A 13,712-nucleotide genomic window follows, 5' to 3' on the forward strand; every position below is an offset into this window, starting at 1 on the left:
TTAGGTGGAGGCCGGATAAGCTACCGCAAAGAGATGAGTTGGTGAGAATTGGAGATAGCCAAACAGTTTGGGAGAGGCTCTGGAGAAGTCCTGGAGGCGAGCATTGGACGAGGTGATGGAGGAGCTAGAGAGCAGGAGATCTTGGAGGACTTGAGATGAGCTTAGGGATGTAGTGGAGTTGTGGGTGGCTTCATAGGTTGTAAGTATTTTACATTTTTATTTCATTGGGTGATTGGAAGCCAGTGGAAGGATTGGCAGAAAGGGGTGGTGGACAATGAGCGGTTGGTAAGTTGGAGGAGTCTGGCAGCAGCATTCATGGTGGACTGAAGAGACAACGGCCTCTGTAGAGGTCAGCCAACAAGGAAGTAGTTGTATAACCAAGGCAAGAGACCTCAAGGGAGTGAGTTAATAGCTTGGTGGTGTCGTTGGTTAAAAAAGGTCGTATTGTAGAAATGTTACAGAGGTGAGAATTTGGAAAGTAATTGGATGTGGGGCAGGAGGGGATGGACTGATAATTGAGCTATAGATCTTGATGAAAAAGTCAGGGGTAGGGACATGGGGAGCAGAAGTGGTGTGACATTCATACTGACATGTCAGTTAGTAAATTAGTGAGGAGTAAGAAGACTGAAGGGGTGAAGCATAGAAAGATAGATTTGGGTGACATCAACTTTGAGATGATATTAGAAGCCATGAACGGTTATCAATTGATTGAGGGAGGAGGTGTGGATAGAGTGAAGAAGGGATCCGAGGACAGAGCCTGGAACCCATAGTCACCATACAGTAGCAGATTGGCTAGGTATGTGCTGCCCTGTAGAAGGAGCTCTACAAACAGCCTCTAGAGGGAGTCGGAAAAGTTCATGGCCCAACATGGAAGGAGCGCCCACACAAATTTGAAACTTTATTTATCACTTTTGCTTATTTTTGAATTTTGTTTATGGTTTATGTACTCTTTTGAGGTATCTTTTATCTGCACTAAGACAAGTATTGATATATGTGTGTATTGCAGAAATCATTAAAGAGAATAAACCCCCTGATGAAGACGCTATCTGCAAGTCGAAACGCAAAAGGGGTTCTATATTGTATAGCTGAGATTCTCTCTGTGTGAAGCATTACCTATATGTCTCCAATATTCAATTATCAGCTATCATTTTAGGCTTTTATGATGTCATTGTAATGCATGTATAAAAGCTTTATAGCCTTATAGGGCTTTTTTATGGTTTTGATGCTGAATAAAACAATACATGACAAAGATACAAGCAATGTCAGTGAAACAGAGCAGGGAATAGACAAAAAACCAATGGAAACATTGCATCATGGACAACACAATAACAGGCCAACAGGGCCTAGGGAGGAAAAGAGGGACGGGGGGGACCTCAAGACAGAATTGTTTGGCAGCCGAACGGCAACATAGGGACACACCTAGCAGGACCCCTAAAGTGGTCCCCCCCCCCCGAAGGCGGACAGGGGGGACAACCAGACAAGACGACGGACACTAACACACTCACAAACCATCTCTCACTCCCACACATCCATACATACACACCTTCCCCTACCCTCATCCATCCCCTCAGGGGGGGAGCAGGTAGTATACTACGTGCTAGTCAGAGACTCCACAATTCACATGGGACCACCATGGTCTCACTCAGCAGACAAGCTGGAAGGCAGAGGGGTATCCACCCAGAATGAATCCTCCACATCAAGCCAAGGTTGCCAGACTTTAGAAAACTTGCCAGGACACCCTCTACTCTTATAGATCAGCTTATAGAGTGCTACATCCCTACGCACAATAAAATAGAACTGCTGTATGGTAGGCGGTTCATCACTTTTCCAATGTAACATACGTTTCCTAGCATAGAACAGTAGTATGCGGATCAGGGGACCCGCATGGTGAATGAAATCATTCAACACGCCCAACAGGCCCACCTCCGGTGTATGTGGGACCGGCAGGTGCAATTTATCATTAAAAAAATGTGAAAATAGATGTCCAGTAACCTTTAATATGGGGGCAGGACCAGAACATGTGGAGGAGGTCTGCTGCAGGGCAACCACATCTAGGATAGGCGGCTCCCGGGGCAACACCCATACGGACCAATTTTTGAGGCGTGTAGTGCAAATGGTGAATGAATTTGAAATGTATGAGTCTGTGGTTAGAACTAATAATGTCCTGGAAGCACAACTTTTTTTTATCATATTTAATGTACATTTATTGGATGCCCTAAAGTCCCGTGTTCTTCTGTTTCCTTGGTTTCCCTTTGTTTGCTCTCCTTTTTTAAAATTTTTTTTTAAGGTATGCTTTGTAACAAATGACAGTAACAATATAAAGTAACTGTAAGGTAGTGACATTAAGTCTGGTCACACAGTACAAATAACAACAGGATGTAAGGCAAAAGATCACATAGTATAAACTCCCAATGCAACCTAGACCCATTCCTCGTTTTGATTTCAGTGTTTTGTCATATATGTGCAGTATTGTCCTGTAGGAGATTTCGTGTGGGAGGTAGTCCATTTCAACCCATCCAGGTGAAGAGGGGGCAGCAGAAATCCCTGCTGGCATCTATCATTTGGCCGGGAAGGGGGTCCACCGGACCTCTCGTTCTGGAATGGGAAGATGTTCCTGGCCAGCCTCCCAACCTTCGCTTGAAGCACACCTATATGGATTTTATAGCTAAATATGAGGGAAAGGGTAGTTATAATGCCCTGAGGCAAAGAAAAGGGAAAAGAGATGAATGAGAAGGTAAGGGAACCGGGGGTTGGGTTGGGAGAAAATGAGGCAAGAAAGAAAAAAATAAAATTAAAATAAAAAATGGGGGGGGGGGGGGAAATGAGGTAAGAAAGAGAGAATAAGAAATTGGGGGCTCTGTCCCGCGAAAGTGGCGTACCTGTACCTCGCTTTGCGGGACCGCTAGTGGGGGTGCGCGTCCATTGGCCACAGGGGGAGCCAATCAGTGGGTCCAGCGGTTACGATTGCCGCCGGGCACCCGTGATTGCTCCCCTTGGAGACAGAATGACGGTCTGCCGTGTTTAGCAAATTTTTAGCACTGATTACCTTAGTAATGTCACTGGTCCCCCCAAAAGTGTCAAAAATGTTAGTTAGGGGTCCGATCTGTCCGCCGCAATGTCACAGTACCGCTAAAAAAAAAAAAATCACTGATCGCCACTATTACTAGTAAAAAAAAACAATAAAAATGACATAAATCTTTCCCCTAGTTTGTAGATGCGATAACTTTTGCGCAAACCAATCAACATACACTTATTGGGATTTTTTTTACCAAAAATATGTAGCAGAATACAAATTAGCCTAAAACGATGAAAAAATTAGATTTTTACAATTATTATTTTTTTTTATTGGGAATGTTATATAGCAGAAAGTAAAAAAAATGTTTTTTTTTCTGAATTGTCGCTCTGTTTATAGCGCAAAAAAAAAAAAAAAAAATCACACAGGTGATCAAATACCACCAAATGAAAGCTCGATTTGTGGGGAGAAGACATCAATTTTATTTGGGTACAGAGTCACACGACCGCGCAATTGTCAGTTAAAGTAACGCAGTGCCGAATCGCAAAAAATAGGCTGGTCATTAATTGGGGGGAAATACCTTCCGGTCCAGAAGTGGTTAATAAGGCGAAGAAAAAAACATAATAACCCAACTAATCAAAATGTATTATTCCCTGATTGGATTACCGTAGCCTAAAACCTGATTGGCTGCCATGGGTCTCAGCAGTTTAAAGGTAATCACTGACTTTTTGTTCTGAATTGGTAAATAATTCCAGGTGTGACGCTTCGCCTTCTGTGTCCCAATTACTGCGTTAAATATTATGTGGATAAATGGAGGCAGATGGGGGGGGGGGGGGTTCAGACTGACAGCAAATCAAGCAAATCAAGCAAATAAATCAAACCCTACAACAATAGTTTTATTATTATGTAGCGGAGTACAAAAACTTTGATATATTGTTGAAAATGAGCTTCATTTTATTTTGATTGTATGCTCACACATAACCCTATACCATACACATAAATATGACTCTTGTCGTTTTAATTTTATTTATGTATGAGTATTATGTGTCAGCAAACCCCCCCCCCCCAAAAAAAAAAAGAAAAAAAAAGAAAACGAGCACTAATCTGCATGTTTACCCCCTAAGCATAAATCCCCCCCCCCCTCCTCCCAGTACAAATCCTTCCCCCTGCTGATGTCCCCCCAACCAGCTCAGATCGTCACTCTCCTCATATGCCCCATCAACCCCCCCCCCCCCCCCCCCAAAAAAAAAAAAAATTCCCTCTCCTAGCACAAGTTCTCTGCCCTCAAATTTCCCCTCCAAGCTCAAAAGCTTCCCCCCCCCCCAGCACAAGTTTCCCTCCCCCAATCCCTTCTCTTAGCATGAATAGTCTCCCCCCCCCTAAAAAATGTCCCCTCCTAGCACAAATACCCTCCCCCTAACCATATTCTCTTTTCTGCCACAAACCCTCCAAATCATCACTCTCCAAATTTCCACTCCTAGAACAATTCTTACCCACGGCCACCCCCCAAATTCCCCCTTCCAACACAAGTCCCCTCCCCCTAATCTCCTCATGGTGCCCCCCCCATCTCACATGATACCACGGTGCCCAAGGAAGCCGCCCCTCCTGCCCACCCCCTGTCCCGGCCCTTCCTCTGCTTTTAATTTGATGTTTGAGTAATTTCTAGTCTTCATTCCTTTTCTCTAAGCCAGGGGTGTCCAACTTTTTGACTTTACTGGGCCACATTGGAAGAAGGGGAAAAGTCTTGGATGGCATTAAATACCCTGAAAATGAGGGGGCCACCTGTCTGGGATTCACCTGTACAGTCCAGGTTTTGAATCATGTGCCAGGAGTGCCAGGGAGAAGTTGGGGGTGTCGTAGATAGGATGGGCCACTTTGGGGTGGTGTGGATAGTGTGGGTTGCTGTAAGTAGGGTGAGCTACTCTGGACTGTCAGTGAAAGGTTGGGCTGCTTTGGGGTGCAGTGAATAGTAGGGGGTGCTGTTGGTAGAGTGGGCTACTTTAAGCCCCTCCCATTGTTAGCACAATTTGGCCACACTTGTGACCCGGCTCATGCTCCAGGGGGGCCCATGTGGTCCCCTGTACACCTGGATAGGAGGGGCGGCATATAGAGGAACCGATCGCCCTCATTTTCCTCCTGTAGCCTTTCAGAGGATTGCTTTCTCCACTCTCCGCCCTTCCTATTCACCTCCTGCTGCCCCGAGCTCCTGTGTACACCACCTCATCCCCTGCAGGGGGGGGGGGGGGGGTGCTTTCAGGATAGAGTACCGGCCCCTATTAAAAAAAAAAAAAAAAAAAAAAAAAAAAACACCAACAATTTTGAAAAAAAAATTATATATATATATTTTTTTTTACTTTCTGCTATAAAAACATAAAAAATAAACACAAAAATTAAAAAAAAAAAAATGTAAGGAAAATCTAATTTCTTCATCAATTTTGGCCCATATGTATTCTGCTTCATATTTTTGGTAGAAAAGAAAAAAAATCTCAGTAAGCGTATATCGATTGGTTTGCGTAAAAGTTATATCCTGTACAGACTATGGGATATATTCATCCCCTCCTGCCGCTTCTGAAAGTGTTATGGCGGCTCATGAGAAAGCCAGGCGCTGGCTAGAAAAAAACCATACCGGGGTTATGCCATAATCCCGGTAAACCCCATCGTATATACTATTAGGGTCAGCAAGTGGTTAGGTAAGTTTGCGATTTTGTGTTGGACCGTATTCCTAGCCCTCTTTGGCTGCATGTGGCCCATGGGCCAGACACCCATGCTCTAATCCCTGATGAAGTGTGTTGTTGCCCCTGAAACATGTTGGACGTTTCTTATAGTTGAATTCTGAACCTAAAATCTTCTTAGACTCTTTCACTTTATGGATTGGTTTCCATTTGCATTGGTTTACATTTTGGTAGCTTTCTGGTACCCGTTGAGGGAGGCCTGTCCGGCATGGGAGGAGTCCGGCATGGGAGGAGTCCGGCATGGGAGGAGTCCAGTATAGGAGCTGCCTTGTCAAAGCAGAGCGGACACGGACCCGATATCCGCCTGCTCAGCGGGGATCCGCTGGGGGGAGTCGGCCCAGGGAAAGAGCCCCAAGACTTTGTACTTTTGTTTTGATGCACATGGAATGTATTCACCAGATTTAAACTTAAAGTTAAATTGGGGGTCAATGAAAATAGAATCTTACCGATCGTTTGTCTGTGTCGGTCCCTTGCTGGCCTTGTAAACATGCCGTCAGCTTTTTGTGTGTGCTGTGAGAGACTTGCTTCACCAGCTCCAGCCGCTTCTCCACCTGCGGGGAAAAAAAACAAACAGACGGGTGAATGAACTTGCCATACTTTGGTTTCATTCATTGGGATAATCAGATGGATCAATCATTCATAGGGATAGACAGATAGATCGTTCATTCATCGGGATAGACAGATAGATCGTTCATAGGGATAATCAGATCGATCAATCATTGATAGGGATAGTCAGATTGGTCGTTCATTCACGGGGTAGTCCAGTAGATCGTTCATTCGTATGGTTAGTTAGATAGATTGTTTATTTATAGGGATATTCAGATAGATTGTTCATTCATTGGGATAGACAGATTTTTCATTCATAGGGATAGTCGGATAGATCGTTTATTCAGAGGAATAATCGGACAGAACATTCATTCAGAGGAATAATCAGACAGATCGTTCATTCAGAGGAATAATCAGACACATCATTCATTCATATGGTTAGTTAGATAAGATCATGCATTAATAGTGATAATTAGATAGATTGTTCATTCATAGGGATAGTCAGACAGATCGTTCTTTCAGAGGAATAATTGGACAGATCGTTCATTCATAGGGATAGTCGGATAGATCGTTTATTCAGAGGAATAATCGGACAGAACATTCATTCAGAGGAATAATCAGACAGATCGTTCATTCAGAGGAATAATCAGACACATCATTCATTCATATGGTTAGTTAGATAAGATCATGCATTAATAGTGATAATTAGATAGATTGTTCATTCATAGGGATAGTCAGACAGATCGTTCTTTCAGAGGAATAATTGGACAGATCGTTCATTCATAGGGATAGTCAGATAGATTGTTTATCCCTACGAATGAGCAATCGGTCTATCCTGTCTATGTCTCTGAATGAACGATCTGTCTGACTATCCCTATGAATGAACGATCTATCCGACTATCCCTATGAATGAACAATCAGTCTATCCCTATGAATAAACAATTGATTTATCCCTAAGAATTAACAATCTGACTATCACTATGAATGAACGATCTAACTAACCATATGAATGAACGATCTGTCCGATAGTTCCTCTGAATGAACGATCTGTCTGACTATCCCTATGATTGAACGATCTACTTGACTATCCCTATGAATGAACAATCGGTCTGTCATTCATTGGGATAATCAGATAGATCAATCATTCATTAGGATAGACAGATAGATCGTTCATAGGGATAGTCAGATCGGTCATTCATTCACGGGGTAGTCCAGTAGATTGTTCATTCATATAGATTGTTCTATCCCAATGAATGAACGATCTATCTGTTTATCACCTATGAATGAGCACTCTGTCTATCCCTATGAACGAACAGATAGATTGTTCATTCATTTGGATAGACAGATAGATTGTTAATTCAGAGGGATAATCAGACAGATCAATCATTCATTTTGGATAGTCAGACAGATTTTTCAATCAGAGGAATAATCAGACAGATCGTTCCTTCATAGGGATGGTCAGATAGATGGATGGTTGATTGATAGGGATAGTCCGATAGATGGATCGCTCATTCATAGGGATGGTCACATTGATCGTTCACTGATATTGAATTTTGTAAAATAAATCCCTATTTATCAATTTTCCCCACCACACTGAGGTTGAATCGTGGCCTAATTCTTTTAAATAAATTGTGTTTGGTGGAAGGCAGTGACAATCAATACAATGAGGGTTTATTTACTACCGCAAAGCATCATGGCCGTGGCATATGTACACCCCCATTTACGTCCTTTACAGAGTGGTTGAGGGGTGCTAATAACGAGGCTCAACCACAAGTGTAAACAAGCCCCTACCATGGTGTTCTGAAGCCTCAATGTTCTCTCTGCCCAAATCCTATTTACAAATCTTGCCCCACTGCTTGAAGACATTTTGTATCCCGGTGGTATAGAAGTGAAAATGTTATTGGAGGGGTCAGTAGACATCTTTAAAGAGGCTTCGGTAAAGATAGGGGGTCATGGGTACTGGGGGGGGATCACCAGCATCCAACACTTACTATTCTTCCGATAAGTAAAGAGAAGGCTGGAAATAGGAGAAGTGTGACAATGACAAACGCCTGAGCAAAGGAGATCTTCACACAGACTGGACACGAGTCAGAGAAGACCACAGACTGGACACGAGTCAGAGAAGACCACAGACTGGACACGAGTCAGAGAAGACCACAACTGACATTCCATTACATACTATATGGTCCACAGTCTGTGGTCACCTGACCATTAAACCTATATGAAATGGCTGGTCATCCCGTTTCAGAACCATGGCTATGAATACGGAGTTGGCCTCTATGGTGGCTAAAACATCCTTCACTATTCTGGGAAGTCTTTCCACAAGATTGTGGATGGGGGGTGTCTGGGGGAATTTGTGCCCATTTGTGAGATGGTGTTCAGTAGGGTTATGGTCAGGGACTGATGTCAGATGAGAAGACCTGGATCAACAATGGTGTTTCAATTCACCCCAAAAGTGTTCAGTAGGGTTGAAGTCAGGAACTGATGTTGGAGAAGAAGACCTGGATCACCGTTGGCATTCTAATTCATCCCAAAGGTGTTCAGTAGGGCTGAGGTCAGGAACTGATGTTGGAGGACACCTGGATCAGCATTGGCATCCCAATTCATCCCAAAGGTGTTCAGTAGGGTTGAGGTCAGGAACTGGTGTTGGAGAAGAAGACCTGGATCACCATTGACATTTCAGTTCCCCTCAAAGGTGTTTAATGGGGTTGAGGTCAGAAACTGACGAAGGAGAAGATCTGGAACACCATTGGCATTCCAATTCACCCCAAAAGGTGTTCAGTAGGGCTGAGGTCAGGAAGTGATATTGGAGGAGAAGACCTGGATCACCATTGGCGGTCCAATACATCCCAAAGGTGTTCAGTAGGGTTGAGGTCAGGAACTGATGTTGGAGAAGAAGACCTGGCTCACCATTGGCATTTCAGTTCCCCTCAAAGGTGTTTAATGGGGTTGAGGTCAGAAACTGACAAAGAAGAAGATCTGGATCACCATTGGAGTTCCAATTCACCCCAAAAGGTGTTCAGTAGGGTTGAGGTAAGGAAGTGATGTTGGAGGAGATGACCTGGATCACCACTGGTATTCCAATTCATCCCAAAGGTGTTCAGTAGGGTTAAGGTCAGGAACTGATATTGGAGGGGGAAGATCTGGACCACCATTGCATTCCAATTCATCTCAAAGGTGTTGAGTAGGGTTGAGGTCAGGAACGGATGTTGGGGGGAGAAGACCTAGATCAACATTGGTGTTCCAAATCAGCAAAAAGGTATTCAGTAGGGTTGAGGTTAGGAACTGATTTTGGATGAGAAGATATGGATCACCATTGGCATTCCAATTCATCCCAAAGGTGTTCAGTAGGAAAGAGGTCAGGGCTATGCGCAGGACACTAATGGTCCTCCTCACCAAACTGGTCAAACCGTGTCTTTATGGAGCTGGATTTGTACACAGGGAACAGAAAAGGGCCTTCACAAAGTTGGAAGAAGAAAATTGTTTAAAATATCTTTGCATGATAGAGTATTAACAGCACCCTTCACTGGAGACACCTGAACTCAATACATCGATGGGGTCCACATACTGGTGGCCACTTAGTGTATGTCTATTCTATGAATATTTATCAAAGCCAATAAGCCTTCACCACTCCCACTATCATCCTGCTCTTCCACAATAATTTGATCACTTACCTGCAAAAGATCGTCACTCAGGACCTCGGTCTTCTCTGCCCTGAAAGGAAATGAAAGTATGAATTAAAATGTATAAAGATTTTAAAAGCTTCATAGTGCTGAACAAGTACCAACAATAGAGGGCTGGTTAAGTATATCTGACACTTGTGATTGGTTGAATGCATACGAGTCAAGCCTACTGGTTTCCTATAACACTTCTGGGCTTTTTTGCTCAGACCAGCAAAGGATAGAGACTGCTGGAGGACATTCACAACATTAGAGCAGCAGAGGGAGCAGTGAGGGGAAGAGACTGCTAGAGGACATTCAGACCAGAAGAGGGAGCAGTGGGCGGAGGAGACTGCTAGAGGACATTCAGACCAGAAGAGGGAGCAGTGGGTGGAGGAGACTGCTAGAGGACATTCAGACCAGCAGTGGGAGCAGTGGGTGGAGGAGACTGCTAGAGGACATTCAGACCAGCAGTGGGAGCAGTGGGTGGAGGAGACTGCTAGAGGACATTCAGACCAGAAGAGGGAGCAGTGGGTGGAGGAGACTGCTAGAGGACATTCAGACCAGCAGCGGGAGCAGTGGGTGGAGGAGACTGCTAGAGGACATTCAGACCAGCAGCGGGAGCAGTGGGTGGAGGAGACTGCTAGAGGACATTCAGACCAGAAGAGAGAGCAGTGGGTGGAGGAGACTGCTAGAGGACATTCGGACCAGCAGCGGGAGCAGTGGGCGGAGGAGACTGCTGGAGGAAATTCAGACCAGAAGAGAGAGCAGTGGGTGGAGGAGACTGCTAGAGGAGAATCAGACCAGCAGTGGGAGCAGTGGGTGGAGGAGACTGCTAGAGGACATTCAGACCAGAAGAGAGAGCAGTGGGTGGAGGAGACTGCTAGAGCAGTGGTTCTCAAATCCGGTCCTCGGGACCCACCAACAGGCCAGGTTTGCAAGATAACTAAATTACATCACAGGTGATCTCATTTGCTTCTCAGTGATTGCAGTATTCTAGTCTGCATCCCCCAAGGTAATACTTAAAATCTGGCCTGTTAGTGGGTCCCGAGGACCGGATTTGAGAACCACTGTGCTAGAGGAGAATCAGACCAGCAGTGGGAGCAGTAGGGGGAGGAGACTGCTAGAGGACATTCAGACCAGCAGCGGGAGCAGTAGGGGGAGGAGACTGCTAGAGGACATTCAGACCAGCAGTGGGTGGAGGAGACTGCTAGAGGACATTCGGACCAGCAGCGGGAGCAGTGGGTGGAGGAGACTGCTAGAGGAGAATCAGACCAGCAGAGGGAGCAGTGGGCGGAGGAGACTGCTAGAGGACATTCAGACAGGGGCGTAACTACAGGGGTTGCAGGGGTTGCAATCGCTACCGGGCCCCATGCTCCAGGGGGCCCGGTAGCAAACCAGTGGGTGAACTTCTAGGATCTCAAAGGTCACACTTGCGACCGGGCCCTGGCATTTCACCACTGTGGGGAGGCCCCAAGATTGCAGGAAGGGGGCCCACTGCAGAACTTGTGAAAGGATCCTGATGCGGGACCATAATAAAAGGCCATGCAATGAGAGTAAAGAGCCCCAGGATTAGTGGGAAGAGCCCCGGGCTTGAAGGGAAGGGCCCCGGCCAGGGGTCTGGGGGGCCCTTCATGGTTTCTTGCATCGGGGCCCTGAAGGTTCTAGTTACGCCTCTGCATTCAGACCAGCAGTGGGAGCAGTGGGTGGAGGAGACTGCTAGAGGACATTCAGACCAGCAGTGGGAGCAGTGGGTGGAGGAGACTGCTAGAGGACATTCAGACCAGCAGCAGGAGCAGTGGGTGGAGGAGACTGCTAGAGGAGAATCAGACCAGCAGAGGGAGCAGTGGGTGGAGGAGACTGCTAGATGACATTCAGACCAGCAGCGGGAGCAGTGGGTGGAGGAGACTGCTAGAGGACATTCAGACCAGCAGTGGGAGCAGTGGGTGGAGGAGACTGCTAGAGGACATTCAGACCAGAGGGAGCAGAGAGTGGTGGAGAATGCTTGAGGGAATTCATAGCATGGGACCAACAGAGGGGGCAGCAAGGGGAAAAGACTGCTGAAGGCTATTCACAGAATACCATCATGACCTTCTGGGTGGGGTGGGGCAGAGACACATACTACAGCAGGGACCAATCACCGGGCACCAGTGTCCACACAAATCTGAATTCTAACTTTTGTGAAGCGTTGACCTGAAACAGCTATTGTAGGATAGTTAGTTACAGTATAAGACAGAGTTCCCTCAGGCCCCCAGATGAATAAACCTCCCATCTGCATGGATTCTATCCCGATAAGCAGTGCATGCTGGGATCTGTAGTTCTATTGCAGCTGGAGTTCCGTCAATTGCCATTTCCAGCAGCTCTACCTGGACTGAACGTTGCGCCATGAACGGGAAAACGCCTTTTTCTAGGAATTGTTCCTGCGAGATTGAAAACTGAGGAAAGTCTCATGTGTTCACACAATGGCCCATCTCCCCTGCATTCATATACAATGGCCCATCTCCCCTGCATTCATATACAATGGCCCATCTCCCCTGCATTCATATACAATGGCCCATCTCCCCTGCCGGGTAACGGTGTCCCCTCTGATAGAAATGATGAACACTAAACCTCATGTATGGAAATATCTACCACAAAATGATTTCTCCACTTTGCACCTAAAATGAATCCTATAACAGCACAGGCATTTTAGAAAGCAAACCTGAGATAAAAGTACTGTTACTGGAGTCCCAATGCCTTCAACATTAAGGAACATCTGGAAGAAATAGAAAGATCAGGAGCTGTGCCGGGTCACTTCTTAGCGGGCACAGATGTACACTCCTACCTGGGTCAGGATGCAGGGGGAAGGGACAGAGACCCCGGCACTCCTCCCTCCAGGACCAACACAGAGCCCCAGCACTTCTCCCTCCAGGACCAACACAGACCCCCCAGCACTTCTCCCTCCAGGACCAACACAGAGCCCCAGCACTTCTCCCTCCAGGACCAACACAAGTCCTCAGCACTTTTCCCTCCAGGACCAGCACAGAACCTTGGCACTTATTTCTCCAGGCCCGGACAGACCCCACCAGCGCCCATTCCTTCAGGACCAGCACGGACCAACAGCGCTCATTCCTCCAGGGCCGGCACAGACCCTCAGCCCTCATTCCTCCAGGGCCGGCACAGATCCTCAGCCCTTATTTCTCCAGGGCTGGCACAGACCCTCAGCCTTAATTTCTCCAGGGCCGGCACAGACCCTCAGTACTCCTCTTTCTAGTGTGAACTAAGCACTCCTACCTCCAGGGGCCAAACAGACCCAGCTCTCCTCCCTTCAGGGCCAGCACTGACACAGCAAGCCCCCCCACTAGATTGCTGGCACAGTCCTCATTATTTCTTTCTCCATGGACAGTGCAGTCCCAAGCACTCCTGCCTCCAGGGACCAATGTATTCTAGTTATCCTCCCCTCTAGAGCAGGCACAGATCGATCACTCCTATCTCCAGGGCCAGCACAGATCCAGAATTTCATCCTCCAGGACCGGTCCAGACCCAATGCTCCTCCTTCTAGAGCTATCACAGACACAGAACTATGCCCCATACAGTAAGTATGACCCAGTGCTCCTCCATACAGGACCAGCACAGACCCATCGTTGCTACCTCTAGGGCGGGCACAGATTTGGGATTCCATCATTAATGGCCAGCATGGACACAGCTTTCCTCCGTTCGGGCCCGGCTTATATACATGTCCCACCCTACAGGGTCAGCACAGACCCAGCTCTCGTCCCTCTA

The 13,712-nt window shown here is 46.4% G+C and overlaps 1 protein-coding gene across 5 annotated transcripts in view; it reads right to left on the minus strand.

Annotated features, from left to right (window-relative positions):
• Positions 1-13,712, minus strand: part of ARHGAP44 (Rho GTPase activating protein 44) — a 152,566-nt gene that overhangs the window by 68,062 nt on the left and 70,792 nt on the right. For all 5 annotated transcript variants that reach the window (XM_082272665.1, XM_082272666.1, XM_082272663.1 and 2 more), the window contains exons 2-3: positions 9,966-10,005; positions 6,192-6,296 (exon numbers count right to left, since the gene is read on the minus strand). Coding sequence is in view for 4 of the 5 variants with exons in the window: in XM_082272666.1 (XP_082128792.1) it covers positions 6,192-6,296; positions 9,966-10,005 (145 nt within the window). In the remaining variant the exon portion in view is untranslated. The remainder of the gene's footprint in view (positions 1-6,191; positions 6,297-9,965; positions 10,006-13,712) is intronic.

Source organism: Pelophylax lessonae, assembly GCF_965119305.1.
Source record: "Pelophylax lessonae genome assembly, chromosome: 11".
NCBI classification, from domain to species: domain Eukaryota; kingdom Metazoa; phylum Chordata; class Amphibia; order Anura; family Ranidae; genus Pelophylax; species Pelophylax lessonae.